Source organism: Acanthaster planci, linkage group LG15 (assembly GCF_054643075.1).
Source record: "Acanthaster planci isolate LZ-2023a linkage group LG15, COTS_SCS, whole genome shotgun sequence".
Lineage (NCBI taxonomy): Eukaryota > Metazoa > Echinodermata > Asteroidea > Valvatida > Acanthasteridae > Acanthaster > Acanthaster planci.
The window spans coordinates 176,650-196,208 of record NC_141791.1 but is presented as its reverse complement, the minus strand read 5'-3'; the positions used below and the strand labels follow the sequence as shown (position 1 = coordinate 196,208).

Here is a 19,559-nt window from a genome sequence, read left to right as displayed (position 1 = left end):
TTAATCCCCTGGACTGATAATTTCACTTGTGGCCATGTAATACTTGCCGCTGATTACGAATGGGATCACGTCCAAAAACGGAACTCTTCCCACAGTTACTGGCGCATCCATTTCTGTGGGGAACATTACCTACCGTGGTCAGGTAATTTTTTTTTCTAGGAGGGTTGAAGGGATGGGTATTATACATGTATATGGGTGTCGTTAAGTACAAGCTGGATCACTTTCTAGGAAACTTATTCAGCAGAGAAAGTAAAGCTCGAAGGTAAATGTCGGGCTTTACTTTCCTATAATTAAAACATCCTCCAACCAACTAATGCCCCTCCAAAAAACAGGTCAAAGCTGCATTCATGTAGACTGGAATTCCTGCCTTGCCACTTATAACTTAAGTCTAGCACTTTTCTAACCGAGCTACCATTCAACTTGGCCAAGAAAGCAATTTTGTTGTATTTTATTCTTAAAAATTCCTCCACCCCATTTATGATAATTGCCCCAACCTTCCTTTGAAAAAAAAAGGATGTGCAATGGTGCAGATACGCACATTATTTTTATAATAATTACCTGAAACTCGTGGCCACCATTGTTATTTGGGCCATTACCAGACTGGCCTGATGTGTAATCAGCACATTCATCAGTACCTTAACGATGCACGAGTCGCATGCATACTCGCGTAGCCATGATGCAGGTGCATGCATCGGTTTTTAATAAGGATGATGTTTCTCCAACTGGCAAATGCTGCGTAGCATGGTTCCTAGAGCTCTCTGTTTGATAAACCACACATTCCATGAGTGTAGGCACCTGTTAATCTGTGTTTTGAGGGATTTGAACATAAGTTGAAGGGGTCGTGGGTCCAGGGGTCAAGGGGGTTTTAGAATAATCTGGATCTCAGTTCCTTTGTGTAGCATCATTCTGTTCTCATTTGACTATCATGAGGAGACTCGACAGCAGGGGGGTTCTTACATCTATGAAACCTTTTCGTCCTCATTTACCGGTATCATTTTAAGTTCCCAGTACATTATCATCCGTCCCATCTTTGCCCTGGTTTAGAGGTGCCATATATGTTCACTTCTCACTAATTGGCACTTTGAGGATTGAGCAGTTTATTTTTATTAAGCACCACCATTATTTTGACTTCTGTTAGCACCTGTGTAAATGTGTATCACCTACTTAGGATTTGTCTTTAAAATATGAGTTTAGTGAGGCTAGCATCTTGTTGTCATATGATTTCCTATCAAATTTGCTGCAGTGTGAATCAGTCTTTCAAGAAATATGTATTAACCTTTATTATGATGGTGTTTATTTCCCCCATCACTTGCGACCATTGAAATTTTATATGCCTAATGAGCCATGGCGGAAACTATATGGACCGAAGAAACTTTAATGATTGTTCAGACCAGACCAGTGTTATTTACTCTTCCCCTGTGCCAACATTGTGCCATCATGCAAACAGAATGTACATGTAATTGGAAATATTATTTGGTGTTTACTCTGAGGGGATTTCATTTCTGGAAATTCTTGATTTAGTTAATGACATTTTTATGTTAGGGTGTTTTTCTCCTTAGACATGTGAGTATTAGCTGAATTTTGTCTGGATTTAGTTTGATCTTGGATAATATTCCAAAGCTGACTTCATTGGCTGTGTGTACACATACGTAATGATCTCCGAAATAGGATACTGTTCGCTTAAGAACTACATGTACTGGTATATACAAAGTTCGAGTCATAAAAATAGATGGATAATATGCACATCATTATGATCAACACATGAGTAGTTCCATCAGTTACATCTGCGTAATGCCTGATCTAACACACAATTTCAGCTCAAGTGACATTGTAAATATCAAACGTCAAGAGATGTCAGACCAACTCAGCTGCTCCATTAGGAAAGACAGATCATTGCATCACACCTTCATGGCAGTAGACATGCTTCATGTTCTTCAAGGCACCAGTATTTTCTAGACTCTCTCCAAATGCCATGCTTCAGTTGCGTATCGAATGTTCCATGGACCATTGATGATGTGCTACGATTAAATTAGTACAGACCACAGAATTCAGGAGCATCGCCATGGCAACAGAGGGCTGTGTGCATGTTCCTACCACTGCCATTTTTTTTCCCAGTTGCAATCTAAAATTAGTCAAATCACTATTTTGAAATACTTTGGATTTCCCCAGGAAGCCTTTTATGAAATTGATTCTTTTATGATTCATTTTCATGAACTTGAAAGTTTTGTAGTTCATGATACAACCAGAGATTTATTTATTCCAGAGAAACATGAGAGTTATAGTGTCATATCAAGGTCCATACACCCCCTCTTTTCTCCTGAAATTAGTACAGTTGTTCCCAGCCAGCATAGATGATGCACTCTCGCTAATTTTCAGATGACTGTTGAAATTGGAGACTAGAATCAGCCAAAGGCAGTTGTAATATCCAACAGAACTCCTCCTTCCCTTCCTGCTGGCAAAATACTAAGAACAACTCATTCATTCTGCTGATGATGAATGTGGACAGTCCTTACAATCCCACAAATCACCTGGGGCCTTGAAGGGTCATTAACCTTACAGCAGGTGAAGGTATTCATCAAAAACATCATCCCTTCTTCCATCTTTTCCTTCAGGACATTTGCCAGGAAGTGTCAAGATGCCTTGGATGATTTACTGTTTGTGTTTCCTTTTTGAAATTATACTTGCCATCTTGGATTTGAAAATATCTAACTGATCAGCAGATAATTTTTCACAAACGGGATGAAGCCTTTTCATGTACATGTACTTGTATGTTGCTTGGAGCAAGGTAAACAACAGTGACTGGGAGTTGATTGATCGGAAGATATTAATGTCGTTGATTTTTCAGATTAAATGCATTAGAGAGGTTCTTTTGGCAAACTGTCATGTTTATGTTTCATTTCACCTTACAAATGAGATGGCTGCAAGTTACATTGGCCTCAAAGAGCTGAATGTCCTCAATGAAATGCATCTCTCTTATCTTTCTAGTTTATACCTGATAACTGCTACATTTTTACTTGGACAACTTTCTGAATAAAAAATGTAGTGGAATCATTCCACAAATTGATAACTCATGACATGTCAAGGTCAAGGGATAGGTCTGGTTCTTTATAACTGATTTTGTTACCTCTTTCACCCACTCCAACATGCTCTCACAGATGGTATCTGTGTCCGTGTGGGCATGGGCTGAACCTTTGTGAATAAAAGAGACCATTAGATTAAAAGATTGACAAGTTTTGGGAGGCAGTGGCATTAGTGCTTTGGCATTCAATCCCATTTGATCAGGGAAAGTCGTGTGGTACGTGGCCAACAGACTGTATCCTTTGATTATTTCATCTAACTCAAGAGATTTGTGCAATTGCCAAGTGTGTCCACCAATCACAAACTAAGATTGTAGCCATGATCAGAAACTTACATTATGGAGTACTTGCAGGTCACCAACAGACCTCACAAAAATTTCTCCCAGAAGTCTGGAAATTTGTACCTAATTCCCCCCACCTTAGCTACTTTGAGGGCATCAAGTGTTGAGCCGTACTTTGTTCCAAAGTACAAATTTTGAAAATAGAAAAACAATGAGACCATACATGCACAAAGGATCTGATACCGGCAAACATTATGCTCCATTTTATCGGGTGCTACAGAAAGTGGCTTGATAACACTATCTGCTATGGAGGGTCTCATATTTGGCATGTTGTCAAGATAGGAGATGACAATTGAGAACACCTGTCAGCTTTGGGTGTTTGCGAGAATGAGGTTGAGAATCTCTGAGGTCTTGTGCACCTTGTTTTCACACTGAGGCAAGTCTTTTGTGATTAAACATTTATGTCAGCTGTCAGTGCATCCAGGATGTTGTTGATTGTGGCACCTCTGTTAATGAAACACTTGTTTTATGAGCTGGTGGAGTTGATTATGACCAAAAGAATTTCCAAGATATTCAAGTATTGATGGCGTCTGTGTTACAAAGCAAACACCAATGAGAAATGTATGCATGCATTGATGCTACGGTGATTTACTGAAAGTTGAGGTTAATTCATGGCATCCAAAGGATAGGAGGTGGATACAAGCAATTTCTTAAAATGTAATCAACTTTTACTGCGTGCAGATCGTATCTTACAACTCCATAATTCTTCTGAGAGTAACGATGATGGTTTGTGAGGGGGTGTGAATTTGTCCTCCATGGTTTACTGAATTCTGACAGGGGACACATTTTCGATGTGATAGTGTAACTGAGGTGAGTGCTGCATTAAACAAAACTGGATAGATTGATGAATGCATGAATAACTGTTGGGTATGGCCGTGCTGGGCTGGGCGGGGTTACAGACTGGCTACCATTAGGAAGTTGTTTTTATGTCCTTCCCATTATGTTGAGATAGATGACTGTTTTAGATGATTTACCCTTTCAGTCCAAAGTCATGTTATGCTGTCTGAAGTAATTTGCCCCTGTCACCCACACCTCCATACATTGTACCTCTCAGGCTATATTGTTATGTGTTTTTATAGTTGTTGTTTGCAGTGCTATGGTCCATTGGGTTTTTATCCCTAAGAGATTAAATGGCACCATTATCCACAATTTACCCTTCTCAGATATTCAAAACACCATAGTCCATCTCAGCAAGCATTAATCATTTAATGGTCACCACAAATTACTAAAATAAGCATGGGGTCTGAAGGAGATGACCAGAGGGCAATCTTACTTAGAGGAGTCATCCAGATAAAGCTTGATGGGTAGCAACTTGTTATGTTATCACGAGGTCAGAGCCTGCATCCTACTCCCACTTGAATTGGATACAAGTAATGGATGAACAAATTGAACCTGATATGCAAGCTTCCCTTTTCCCCATTGAAAGAGTGTAATTCATCAAATTCAGTGCCCTTGCCGGAGCTGATATCAGCAAAACCCACCTTGGAGGATTTCAAATCCACCCAGCAAAGTAATTCATTGTCAACAGTGATTCCTTAGAACATGCATTCGAGTTCACTTTGATAAATGTATATTTCACCTTGAAGCCACTCTTCTTTATAATTTACAATATCATTAATCCTCCGAGAACATTAACCTTTTTGTTTGCTTTATTCATTCAAGATCATTGTAAGATGAAAGGTATTTCTCATATTATCAAGGGCAATGTGTTTATCAGAGGGAATCTAAAGTGGGAGGAGTTCTATAATGGTGATTCTGTCTGCCTAATTAGAGAGGTATTCGTTGAATTTAGCAGGTGAATTCAACAGGCATTATTGGGTTGGTGTCCAATAGTTCATTCTACTCTGTCAGTAATGCAGCTGTCTCCCTTGGGGATGCCCAGAAAGAATTTCCTCTAAGCCTTGAATTAAAAAATAGTTTCGTAAGTCAGAGGAGTTTGGGGCAGGGTGAAAAAGTTGTGACTATTGTAAGTGCTCTGCAGTTTTTTAAGATTGTCAGTGTTTTTATGATTTACTGGTATTTATTTAAACCTTAGTGGAATCAATAATTTCCTGATGCTGTGTGTGGGCTTCTTTTAACATATACCATTATCAAGTAGCTTGATTAAAATTCCCAAAACCCATTACCAGATTTTGAGGAAATTACCAGGGAATTTGGTTGGCTTTCCTGTGTTTACAGTATGGCACATTAATCACCTGTCAGTGGAGATGTTGAATGCCTTTATCCAGCCTGAATTGTGGCTGTGAACAGTTCAGTTTAATTGCTTCGGTTTAAATTTGGAGATAATTGATGGAGCCATGCACCTGTTATACACTGTATGTCATAGTAAAAATCAAAGAAAAAATATACATAGACCATGTATATTGCCATGGAAATGAGGAAAGAGACTTCCTGTTGGGGTGACTGCTTGTACAGATCCAAGAGATCAAATTTGGTTAAATACACATCCTTGTACATCATGATGTTCTGATTGAAAATCTTTTCCTTCCTCCATGGTTACATGTACTGTGCTTCTGGTTCATTTCATTTGACTTTCATGGGGCAAGTTCAGTCAAGGACCACTAGTTAACTAGGTTGGTTCATGACGTACCTAGCGCATGTGCATGTGCAAGTTGAAGTGCGAACGACCCTAGTCCATCGTTGTCAGGTTATTAGGTCAAAGGGGAGAAAAGGTGGCAGCAGGAAGGGCAACATAGTAAAAATAAAAGTGAAAATTGTCGTTTAGTAGAGACATACTTTTTTCCGGCTTTTTTTTTATAACTGTTCCTCTCTGCACTGTGCTGTTAAAAACTGTTTATTGCAACCAACGATGCGACCAACCTTGATAGACTGGTCGGGAATAGTTGACTAGTCTAGTCCAACCACTGCTGACTAGTGTACATTTGATCAGAGTTAGTCCGATTATGGTTAACTACGGTCCTTGATCAAACCTGCCCTTGATTGTAAAATGTGAAATAATAAATTGCCCGTCCTACTTACATGTACATGTAGGACACCGTTAGGAGTCATCTGTGGTGTGTTTAATGCCCTTATGGGTTGTTGTGCTCAAAGGGTTGTTGGAATTGTAGATTTCAAGAAACATATTTGTTGTATTCATGTTGACTGAATTTTGTCTTTTCATTAGAATTTATTGTTAATTCCAATGGCATTGTTCAATTTGCATCCTTAAATACATGTAGTTACAAGTAGAAAGAAACCCAGCCTGTACTTGTATGCTTGTTCATTATTTAAGCTTTTTTATCTAGAATGAGTAAGATGATCAAGTACACACGTGGAAGTCATTATCACAGAAGTTTAATAAATGACATCATCTACTCTTTTCTTTCAGAATGAGAGGCCAGTTCCAGGCATTTTCTTGTATGAAGCAGATGAGGTAGCAAACCAATCTATGATGAGTTTGCGGCAGGTTGGATGTCCGATTCATCAAGCACTCATTGAAGCAGGACTTGCACAGCTGAACCAACCATTCCCAAGGTGATTCACAAGGAGAAAAGTCATGATTTATTCATCATGAATTCTAACTCCATTCCTTTACCTATGGATATTTCATGATGTCTCATTCTCTAGTGTATACATTTATTTCAAGTTCTTACCTGACTAAAGTCGTCATGTGCTTCAACCATTTGTACTTGACATATGAGTGGGTCATAAATTTTAAATAAGTCAAGAAAGTTCTTTGCTTTCTTGGTCTTCATGGCTCTTCTGTCTAGCTGCTAAACTTTTTGAGAATAAAATTGTAGTGTTTGGAATTTCATCAGACCCGCAGAGAAGGCATGTTTTGTGGAAAATATGTATTTTGGTTATAATCACTGCCAGATATTCATGTCAGAGTTGTTCTCAACCTACTGTAACAGTGTTCATGATTGCACTATTCTCATATCAATACAATCTATCTTTTGTTTTTCCATACAAGTCTACCAACCATCCCAACCAGTCAAATTCAACTAAATACATGTACATACATATATGCAGGTTCTTATCAGGGTCCTAAAAGACCCACCCACCTGTCACCTGGCAGTGTGTGATTCTGGATGGAAAAGGACAAATAAAACATGATGGGTAGAATTTTACCAAATGGATAGTAAACATGACAGGTGGATTTTGGGTAAAAATTTGAAATACCTGAAATACTAAACTAAAAGTGTTTAAATAAGATTACACCAAAATACCTGTAAATTTGGTAACGTGCACTGCGTGCACTTCAAACAGCTTCACTTTATGTATTCGTACTACACATAGACTGTAAATGATCACAACATTCAACTTACCAGGTGCTCATAACCACTTTTACACATGTACATGGTGCTGCACAGCACTGTACAGGCGTGTCATACTTAGTGTGGACCTCTGCACAAAAGAAGTCCACATAATCCAGGGTACAATGGCGTTGTGTGAACTTGCACACGTCCGTAAAATGTTTTCCCCTCTCTGAAAAAGAGTTTGAGAAAAAGGAGCATTTACCTTAACCTCAGGAGAACAAAGGACTATCCACATTTTGTATGTAAAACAAGTGTGTATGTTTGGATACCAGTGTATTACATAGATACGGAGACTTGTTGAACAGCCTACTGTATTGTTATTTGCTAATCTGGGAACCAGCCTACTATTCCCATTGCATTGCATGTATGCAACTGGCCATGGTACAGTATTCAGGGATTTCTAGGCTGGTTACTTTTAAATTGCGTATATGAATTGTGAAATGCAAAGGCACATATTTACCCTCAGAAATCCAAGACCCAGCTGCAACAAGTTGGTGCTCGGATACCAATAATGATCAGGCTATATTGATATTCCAAACTTCCCAACCCTGCGGTCGATATGGCTTCATGGAAGCAGAAACTAATTGGTTATGATGAGTTCTATTTCCACTCACTCACTCACCGTTGTCACTATTAAAAGCTATTGTGAAAGATGACCTACTTGATATGATAAGCATAGGATACCATGTAAGATCCTGCCTTACCAAGAGAGCTTGATTGCACTTGGCATAAACTCTATCGTTATTAAAACTGAGTTGGGTCTGTTCTTATTTTGTTGGTGCCGTAAAGCCCAGCAGGTTGCTCGTTTCATTAAGTTGATGGAGCTGCTCTGGACACGCAAGATTTGTGAATGTCATTCGGTTTCCTGTTGGAAATCTAATTACCTTTTAGGGTAAGGAAAGGGGGCGGAGCAGAGCAGCTGAAAGGGAGATTTACCTTTGCCTACCTAGCCTCTAACTATTAATGGGGGGGAGGTTACCTCGGAATACAGGATGTAATTCAGAGTAACAGTCATTGCTATAAACGTCATTTTATATTTATATCATAATTTGTGTTTCAAACCTATTTTGGGACTTTTACCTCAAAAGTAATATTTAGTCTTAATGTAAATTAGAAGGGTTTAATTTTATTTTTTGGTCTGGTTTGTAGTAGAGATACTTTAATTAAAATTTATTCAGTTTATATTTTCTTCTTTTGACATATTTATTTGATTTAAGTATTGTCTCTGCTTTGCTTCAATGCTGACCAGCTGTGTAATAATAATAATTAATAATTTATTCATTTATAAATGAAGCAAAGAATAAATGAAACAAAGTATTGTCTCTGCTTTGCTTCAATGCTAACCAGCTGTGTAGTCAGTACAGTACATCCTGTAGCTGCCTTAGCTTCTTGCGATATTTATATCTTGATTTATTCCCTCTTCTTGCCAGAGGTACATGTATATTTCATCTACAGTAAATCCCAACATCCAATACAGGGATCAAGGAACACATTGTCACATCTGTGAGGGAAAGGAAAATACACATCTTAAAGTAATTTTTGTCCAAATGATGGTTGACATTTATGAATGACAAAGAGTACAAGTACCGACAGAGTACAAAAGAAAGGATGATGTGAGCCATGCTGTTAGTCTTTGGATGTTTGAAGCAAATTTCTTGTGGGGTTGGCGATGTGGTTTTGGTTTAAGGATCCAGAAACAAATTGAGCTAAAATGTGACAGAAAGGCTGGAAGGGGCTGTTTAGGGAGAGATGCTCATCTGACCAAAAAGCATTCGTGTCTTGTTTGGTTTGCCAGGGTTTGAGTTGAAGAGTGATAATTGGGGAGGGGGGTATTGAAGTAGAAAGGTAAGCAGTAGATGAATTTAAAGGCAAACAGCTTGCTGGGAACTTAATCTGACTGTTTGATTAAATGTTGAACTTTTTCCAGTGAGGTAGAGGGGGCAGCAGTTAGCAAGTTGCCCCCATAGACTAGGATTCTTAAAAGGAATTGTAAGTATTAGAATTTTAGAAACAGTATTTATACACATGATGGAGTGAGGATTTATTTCTCAGTGAAAAGTAATAGGAGAGTCACTTTTAAAAATATTTTTGTCCTCTGGACTCAAGACACCTGTGCTTTTTTCCTTGTGTGCAACATCATTCTTCAAGCATTGGTTTTACACTATAACCAAGATTATTATTAATGTTTTCATTTGCACATAATTATGAAAATGTCAGAAGTTTTTGGCCAGGAAATACCGCAAAGATGAAAAATAGTAACAGCTGTTATTTCAAGGTAATGGTGGATCAGGAATCAATCACTTGTGGCTATTTTTAAAGTATATTTATTGTATAATGTAAGACACGAAAATGAAGGGCATTTTGGACTTCTTGGGCTATGATGTAAACTACATGTTATTATTGCCTTGGAAAAGCCTGCTTGGAATGAGGGGGTAGATTTAATCACCGGGGATCGTTAATCACACTTGAACATTTCCCTTAGAAGTCGCTCATTCTGCATTCTTTCCTCCCTAGATGGATGGATACATAAGACAATTATTAGAGTTCTTAACATCCATCATAAATGTGTGCACATGCTATTTGAACTTGGGAGAGTTCCTCGTTGGATTTTCGTTTTGTTTGGGGTTTTTTAACCACAGATTCTCACTAGTTGTGGCATTGCCTTTTTATGATAGTGTCTTTTTTGGTGTGCCACATGTTACAGTCATTTACATGAGTGTTTGAAGATTCAAAATGTTTGATTGAGATGAAAAACATGGAGTGCACATCTTAAGTGAATTGTACAATGAAACTACAGTGCTTTGTATCAGGAAAGGGGTATTTCAGTTTTAATGATAAGTCTAATGAAAGTTTTTCTGCTGTATTTCCTTTTTTTACATTCTTTTTTCCTTTTTGTTTTTTTTTACAGTGAGGCAGACATTCACGAGTAATGACACATTGACCATCTTGCCAAGTGGACACTGAAACTCAGTGACAGATGCTGTTGTCGTTAGTGTTTGCCTTGTACAATGACTCTGCAGACATGCAGCCTACAGATGTTAATAAATGATGTCCATTAATTCTACTGACTGATCTGCCAAATACTTCAAGGAGTTCAAACCAACGGAGAAATTGGTGCTTATGGATGCCTGATTCAAAGGTAACCACTCACTTGCCATAGGACTGATGCACAATCTTGAGAATTATCATCAGAGGCCATAAATGGTAAATGGTTGAAAACTCTTACATAGTGATTACACTTGACTTTAAACAATCAAACCTTGTCCACAATTTCACCACAGAATCATGCAACTTTTCCATCTTTTTCCTACATGAGATGGTGTAATCATTCAAATTGTTTTATGTTAAATCAGCAAGCAACAGTCTTACTCATTTGGTGTCTGCAGTCTTCAAAGCACTGTAGCTTATGCTACTGATGTCATCCAGCGAGGTGAAAACTTACCTCATAGGGAATAAATGCTGGTGTGCATGATACCATTAAGGTTACGTATTGCCCCTAGTTTGATTTGCTTTATTGGTTTGTTAGCTTTCAGCATACATTGCAGAATCGTTCTTCTTTCTTGTTTCAACCCAGCTTTGAACATTTTTGTCAAAATATAAAGTAATCACAAGCACTGATAATGAGTCAGGAATCTATTGATTTTCTCCCATTTCAACCTGAGTAAAAATTTAAAGAAACGCCGATTTGAAAGAATGGTTTAAAGTAAAAGACCACTGTGTCTGCTTTGTTAGCCGTGTTGATGTGGAGATTTAAGGAATCCAGAATCTCACATTTCCTCACCTGAATTCAGAGTCCTTCAATAATTTTTCTACTTCTCTGGTGCCTATAATATACTGTTTCGTAAAATGGGCCTGTTTTTATTTGTCAAGTCGAAGTTGAGACGTGGTATCAAACACAGCTGAATCTGCCTCTCAATATGGAATTTTGACTACAAAAAGCAAAAATTAAATCCAAAAGTATAACTGCTCAGAAAAAAGTAGCTGCGGATGGTTACTACAACTATAGTGGTAACATCCGACTGTTTCTTTTGATATTCTGATATTTCTTCTGTGTTTAGTGGTCGTTTATTTATTTCCAGTAATTCGGTGTGAAAAAGCTGCAGTGTGCCAAAAAGATGTTTGTAACCAGAAATATTGTCCAGCTAAAAGTTGACACAGTTTAAGTTGTTCAGTAAAGCTTGTTCAATGGGAGATACAACTTTTATAAAGGTTGTATCAAGCTAGTACTTTCAGTTTCTGGAGGTACGTGAACTATTACTGTTTTCCTTCAACCTTGCAAAGTAATTGTTGGAGATGTTTATTCAAAAATAAAAAAAAATTAATTCTTCTTTGCTTTTGAATTTCGGATCTGATGGTGTTAGCTGCTGAGATTTAAAAGAAACACTGTAATGTTGCAAACGATTTGCAACTTTCGAAATTTTAACGAGTAGTTCACACAAAACCGTTAGGAATTTTTTTCAATATAAATGTATCTTTCAACGTTACACCGTGGAACTATTTGGTACAGTAATGACAAAATTACACGTTTTTGTTTTGATAAGCTTTTTATTCATCGAACGGCGCATTATATTACTGAAATTTCTTGTCCATCAGAAAACGGGAAAGCAGTTTCTTGAAAAGTCTGAGTTCATTTGTTAAGATTTGCCATTCCGGCTGAAGCCTAAAACATTGATAGTTGTAAGTACTGTTCTATCCTGCAGCGCTGCGTTACACATTGATGTATCAAAGTTTTTGTTTCAGTACATCGTATGTTTGAATACACAACTCGTGCACTTATTTGATTTGTATTTTCGGTCTTGTTTTGTTTCTCTGGTATTTTCTGTGGACTTCAACTAGCAAGCATTGGTGTTCCTGGTTTTTAGTTGCCCAAGAGATTCTAGTTTCATGTCCGTGGTAATTGGTTCTAATTTAACAGAATGTACCCTCTTTCAGTTTCAAAATTTGTGATGTTCTTCCCAATATTCGCGTTTCCTCGTGATAGATATGTACTTTCTGAGGACGGAATGATTAATATTTTACTGCTCATCTTGTCTACTTTAGTTTTCCCGTTCTTTTTTGTTTTGTTTTATTTTATTTTTGTTCTCTTTTTGTTTTGTTTTTGAATTGGATACATGTGATCTCGAGTGCTTTTCCAAGGCTTGCAACCATATCCTCTGTTAGTGTTCCGAGGTAAGACAAGCCTGTAGATTGTTCTGTCTATTGGCTTGGGAGTTCGATCAAGTAACGGTCTAAAATGTTACTTAGTAACAACATCTGCTGGCCGTAGCAAGTCTGGGTGTTTTATGTTAATCATTTTTTCCATCAAATATATTTCTAAGTTTTTTGGGGGGCAAAAGTCTGTTGCAAGTGCGTTGGATATCGATGCATGTTTCATATTAGTGTAGAATAAGATTTAGCCAGTTCTGGACAATGCCGGATTGGTGTGGATAGTGCCAGATTGGCTTGGGCTGTGCCGGTGTGGTCGGGACAGCACTGGTTTAGTTTTCGAATTTAGATGATGACTAGGCCTATACTTTGGTAGTTACCGGCCTAGAGGAGGGCCAGACAGTAAAAGTTTAGACAGTACCAATACTATTGATTTGGTCATGTTACGTAGTGTGTTCTGCTCAGAGGCCCTACTCATTTACAATCACCAAGGTTCCTGTTCAGCAAATGTCATCATCCTCGTAAACTTGTTAGACCGATTTCGCAGTTGATCATTAATTTTATAGTAATATCTTCTTAAACTGCATTGTGAAACTTAAACATAACTCTCAAACTTGTTTAAGAATTTGCAAGAGTTTCGCTCTTTAGTTCTCTCTCCCATGAGTGATGAAGGACCTAAATCATACATATTTCAAACACCTGCTCGGCAAGCAATCGATAAATTTGCATTACACCCCCCAACAATCTTAAGATTAACTTGCCTCCCCTGTCCTGTGGTAAGAGCAGCACCAAAACGGCATGACTGATCTTCAAAGGAAAACCCGTGCCTTCAAGAGAAACTAATTATAGATGAGAATTGAGTGAAGGCCTTGTGGTGAGGATGTGGAGGCAGTTTGGGCTAGCAAAGCAAGGACGATGCCATCCTAAAAACCAATTAATCCCACCGTGGCTTGACAGAATGAACGCTGGGACTTCTGACTGTCCGACCCCCCGGCAGTTCGGGGAGATTGTCCGCTCTGCCTTGAAGTGGTGAAGACAGCTTTTAAGTTCGTAGATTGTCTGGATTGACGTGGTGAGGTTTAATGGTACGTGTGAGACACCAGGGATAATGATCTAATCATGCAGTGTTGAGGTGTTTTAATGAGACATAATTTGTTGGGAGTAGATCTCGTTGATGTTCTTGCTTTATTGTGCAGTGGATTCTGCTCATGACGTCGCGTCCTCATAAAACCTTTAATATGTCATAATTAGCATCAGTGAAAAATAGCCTTGTCATTGAAGTTGGTGCTCTTTGTCGTTGGCATTAACACCATTTTCTCGTCCAGTGACCCACTTCTGCCACTAACCATCCAATACCAGCTCTCACAAAAAGTCAAATGTTTGACATGGAATTTGACAGAATTTCCCTGGACGGCCTTGGCCCAATACTCGATACATTAGGCCTATTCCCCTGTATCCATGTATTCAGGTTATTTAGTGGGGAAAAATATTATGATAATGCGAAGCTAGAGTGCTGCAGTGTTGGTTCGAGCTGAAAGAACCGAATTAACAGAAATGAGGAACATTACATAGTATGTCCATGAAGCGCTGATTTATGTTATAATGAGTGTTGTGCCATGGAATGTTACTAGTGTGGTTTCAGGCACTGTGAGTTTATTTAACACTGTCGCGGATCAGTAACGCCCACACTGACATTTATCAACATTATTTTCACGCTCTTGTAATTTCCGTTCGAGTTGGTCGACGCATGTCTGCACATTAAGTGAAATGTTCTCCAAATCAGACAGATATTGGGCATAAAGCTTGCCGACAAAATGTTCATATCAAATGCACCATTAACTTTATTACTTATCCCACGAGGGCGAATGGAACACAGAATAAGGTATTACGTCTGTGTCCCATATACCACGAGGCCGACGATAAAGCATCGTATTGTTAGTGCGTTGCATACATTGTGGCGTGTTCGTGTTTCGTCGCACGTTTACGCGAGTCATGAATTACACTACATATTTACGTCTGTAAACGAAAATACTAGTGTTCCGCGCTACGCCGTCTATAATTTCTGGTGTGATTTTTTTACCGACAATTTTGTTATTGTCGCCAACCAAAGGGGTGTCAATATGTCGCTGAATTTCGTTGATCTGAAAAATTCACCGAATACAAAGTGCAAAGGTTGAGAGACCAATGTCACTCTAAACTCCCCCGTGCAAACTCGATAACGGCACTACGAAATGAGCTCCACCTCCATGGACGAAATTAAATTGTATGAATCGATTTTCGTCTCTGTAGTACTCCTTAACGACGTTGCCAAAATGTACCAGCTCAGGAGTCAGAGATGTGCCCCCAAACATGCACTTCGTTCATCACTTCCTGCAGAGGTGATGAACTTCTGTTTCCAAGGCAAGCCAAAGGGCTATCTGTTCCCAAGGTAACGGAAAGGTGAAAGCGTTCCTGTAAAGTGTATTTGAGACCGGCAGTGTGACATAAGTTTGGCCTTAAAAATGGCCATACCAAAGGCAAAGAGGGTGGCTGTCTTGGTCAGATAAATGAGATAAGTTTTTACGGATTGATCCGACAAGTTTTCAGATGGGTGTTGCAGGTGGGAAAAGATTGCATCGATGCTCTGATACTGTATATAACCCCGTGAACCACTAGTTGGGTAAATTGTCATAAATACTGAATCACGGATATTTAATTCAGAATCACTTAATTACGTTTCTGTGTTAGTGGGTCACTGTCTGGAGTATTCGTTCTGTCGACTGAAGGAGGCAGAAAAATTCATTCCATGATACCTTCGTGGTTCCGCGACCTTCACAAATGATTTGACTTGATGTTTTGAATTGATATGATTTGAAATCATCCATTCAAAAGTGAAACAACTTTTGAAATGTTTGTGATTTCCACGCAATGTATTCTGGGAACGACTCAGCTGAATCGAATAATGTACATCGACGGTGGTCTTTTATCAGACGGACATTCGACTTATCCATTGACGGTAGTCTTTTATCGGACGGACATTCTACTTATCCATTGACGGTAGTCTTTTATCGGGCGGACATTCTACTTATCCATTGACGGTAGTCTTTTATCGGACGGACATTCGACTTATCCGTTTTTCCAGCAGCGTATTCAGTTTTTGGTGTCGGGGGCAAATTCGAAAGCGATTGCGGCTTCGGACATACTCAACATGATGTTGGGGAGAACAAATCGAAAGTCTTACTCACGATCCTGACATCCTTGCTTGTATTTCATGATGTTGTTTTCTTAGAATTTTGGTGCTAATTTTGATAAATAAATACATTTTTTCCTATACTCACCTGTGTTATTACAAAAGGGAAAAGGTGGGAGGACAATCTGTCTGGGGGCTCCTGACACCCCTTCCCCGCTGGATACGCCGCTGCATTTTCCAGTGTCTGGGCAGTAACTCTTAAAGAGCTAGTATTTCACCGCTAGAACAACAAGATGACTTCTCGTTAATGCACGAAAAATACTCTGAGTACATCTAACAGTAAACTTTGATTAGAATAAATTCCAATAAATGCAGAGAATTGACCTACGGAAATACACATTTGCTGCTTTTTAAGGATAGTAAATGAAAGTGCACCTAGTGGACGGATATGATGTTTAAAGGCGCCTTTCCATATGTACATGTTTTGGATGCATTCCTGCGCTTCACTCTCACGGAACAAAAAAATGACCCATTAACATTACACAAGTGTGCGATGCGTTCGGCCGTCAAAATCACCCCAGGAGCGATTCTGACTGATACGTGTACGCTTGGCGCAAGTGTTGACGCGTATATGGAAAGGCGGCTTAAGTCGCCCCGCCCTCCGAAAACTGAACTAAAAAAACATTTCCTGGGTCTTGCTGCCCGTAAGGTGCCCAAACATGGCCACGAATTATAGGTAAGGTGTTACTCTCTACTGTGAGAAGTATAACCCGGCATGTGGAAACTCGTGTCATATGACTTTTCGCTCTGATTACCATCTTTTACTCCCTCCCCCACTTTAGAAAATAAATCGAGGTGTGCGCAAACACGCCTGTCTTTACGTGATCGAAGACAAGCGCAAAAAAGGGTGCTGCGTCAATTTAGCGGGAACATTTCTTTGATCTGCAGCGCGGAGGAAACCTGACATTTTACGTAGAATGGGAATTAGGCGTTTTTCTTGTCTTATCTGATGATACTATTAAAGTAGTACGTACATGTACTCTTGCAGGATATGGCTGAGTGTCTCAAGTCCAAATCTAGGCTAGAAGACACTTTGGAATCCAAGAATTAGCCGATATCGACAAGGAACCCGAAAGGGTGCAATATGTACACAGACGCCCATGAGCCATGGTGGCTGTACCGTCTCCATACCCTAAACGCCCACACGAAAAAGAGGCTGTACGCAAATTGAACTCATGTTGGACTGATGAACGTTTATAAGTCATTACAGACAAAAATGTCTTGCTTGCATAATATTATGTGGAAAACCACTATGGCCTAAAAATTCATTAGAGCACAACATAAACACATGTCAACGGCTCTTACTGTCACTGACTGCCAGAAAACCCTTTTAGATCGCTGTAGGATTTTGATAAAGGCACGCACATGTATTAAATCATAATGCCATCCAATTTTGAGCACCCAAGATTAATATAAAAATATACTTAACAGATTTTTTTTTTAGATCAAGGCTGGTACCTCACTATTTCAGCCCTAAAGATGATACCATATCTGTGAAATCTAAGATGAGTGTAGATTTCGGCGTACGGTTCTCTCATAAGACAGTAACCGTTTAATTGTGATTTGGAATGGAACGATTTACCAAGCAGAAGACCGAACATATGCAAACTGGGATTAATCAGATTGGACGAAACTAGAGGTTTTTGACAACCAGGGATGTCAATGCATAGCAAAAAGCTGTTCGTCTCCAAGGACCAATTACCAAAGAGCCATATTACTTCTTGTTTGCTAAATGCCAGTGATATGACAGGAAATTCAACACATGGTTTACTATCAGTTTACCATGGATTTGTGTGAGCCGACGCTGGCGGTGTCGCTAATCTTTACCTGATTTGTTCTTAACTTCTTGGGTCATTCTCGCTCTGTGTCTAGCACTAGCGGAAAATAACCTCACATGCTACCCGGTACTCTTGGCATGCTAATAAATGTAAATCCGTGTTTTTACAGGTTACATGCCAAATTCATGTCGGGAGTTTGATTTTATTTTAAGGAACCAGAGTTGAATCGACTTAAGTCTGAATAGTGTCAGCTTAATTTAATCTAGCTGTGATGGGTTATTTCCAAGCTCCCAGCCGAATCAGTGATGACCCTTGGAAAAATCAGAGTCCTATTTTCTGACTCCTACAAGTCGCCTCCTTTCATAAATTTAGTTTGCATTCGGCGCCGTCGCAGCAATAAATCAGATACCAAGTAATCAGGCTTCTTGCATAGCCAATCGCATGATTGTGTGTGTAAAAACGTTAGCTCACTGGTCATGTAGCCTATATGTCCGTGGGGGATATGGCACAACGTAAAACCTCGGTGCTCAAAGTTTATTGATGCAACAACAAAGCCTCAATGAGTTTGCAACGGTCAGTTAGAAACTCCAAAGAAAAATGTATCATCGAGACTTACGGAACCCTGAGCCGATTACTTTTGACATCTGCCACATGGGCGATGAAATTTGAATCCACCTTCATTGATTTTTCCCGCGAAAATGTCTGCCCTGCAGTTCATCTCGTTTGGCAGTACCGAACGGTACTGCCACTGTATGCAGTAGAGGTTCTCTTGATGAGATCAAGTCGATGTGTTCTGTAAAGTGAGAATGCCAATGCGCGTGATGCCAGAGAAATACTATGTTCACTGCATTTGGGTATCTGGCCATAGAATGTAGATTCACGTTAAAACCAGATCAGTGTGATTCAAGATCATACTGCATAACAAGTGCTTTGACAATCGTAAAAGACCAAGATCGCCACTTTGAGTGCATGACTCTCTCCTTATGATGGAGTATTAGAGAGGAACACAATCGCGCTTCTAGGCCTAATGCGAAGCTCAACGGCTCATATCTACGTAGTGTCCTGTGTCTATCCGTGATTAATGTTGATCTTGGACGATGTTACCGGCGTCAATGGTGTCGAACCACATTCCCGGCATAGATGAGGTTCGCAATCGAATGATTGTTTTGGTAAAATTTCAGGTATTCCAAAACGACTTCAATCCTTCTCAGGACGCCGAATTTGTCCTTAAACTCTTGCCTGACGCCGCTCTCGGGAGTTTTAAGCAGGTGTGGGCGATCAACAGCATATGTTTATGAGGAGAATAAACACAGAGTGTGAAATGACATGTTGAAGTTTTAGGTATAAGAAGAGTCTGGGGTGGAAAGAGCCAACTCGTTTTTTCTAAAGGCAAGGTCTGTACCTTACTGAAAACGTTCATAAACTGTATCATTACAATTTGTAATTGCTGCACAACAACGTATTATAAAACTGTAAGAACGGTCTTATTATATACTCATTTCTATTCAAATTGCGTTTGCAGATTCGCCGGGGAATGGTTGCATTATTGCCCTTAAAATATTCGGTTATTCAGGTATTCACAGAGACATGGACATTCGTACACGAAATCGCATCTATTTCCTTGACCCGTGCTGAGAATCGAACAGTGGAACAACTTAATCGATACAGGTGTTGAATTTCCTCCACAAACTCGTCAGACGGTATGTTGATGAAATGCGAACTTCCTGAAC

General features: G+C 39.2%; 1 protein-coding gene and 1 long non-coding RNA gene across 12 annotated transcripts in view; one reads left to right on the top strand and one right to left on the bottom strand.

Moving 5' to 3' along the window:
* LOC110974416 (RING finger protein 17-like) overlaps nt 1-19,559 on the top strand; it is a 77,971-nt gene that overhangs the window by 40,280 nt on the left and 18,132 nt on the right. For 8 of the 11 annotated variants that reach the window (XR_015427796.1, XR_015427798.1, XR_015427797.1 and 5 more), the window contains exons 34-35: nt 6,747-6,892; nt 10,586-10,816. Coding sequence is in view for 2 of the 11 variants with exons in the window: in XM_022226031.2 (XP_022081723.2) it covers nt 6,747-6,892; nt 10,586-10,607 (168 nt within the window). In the remaining 9 variants the exon portion in view is untranslated. Of the gene's footprint in view, nt 1-6,746; nt 6,893-9,472; nt 9,530-10,585; nt 12,703-19,402; nt 19,530-19,559 lie in introns of those variants that run through there. The other 3 variants (XR_015427792.1, XM_022226031.2, XM_087146283.1) reach the window with 3 other exon arrangements.
* Nucleotides 6,695-7,874, bottom strand: LOC147796539 (uncharacterized). The gene is made up of 2 exons (XR_015427799.1): nt 7,687-7,874; nt 6,695-7,445 (listed from the first exon to the last, which is right to left on the bottom strand). It is a non-coding gene; the product is annotated as an uncharacterized LOC147796539 (long non-coding RNA).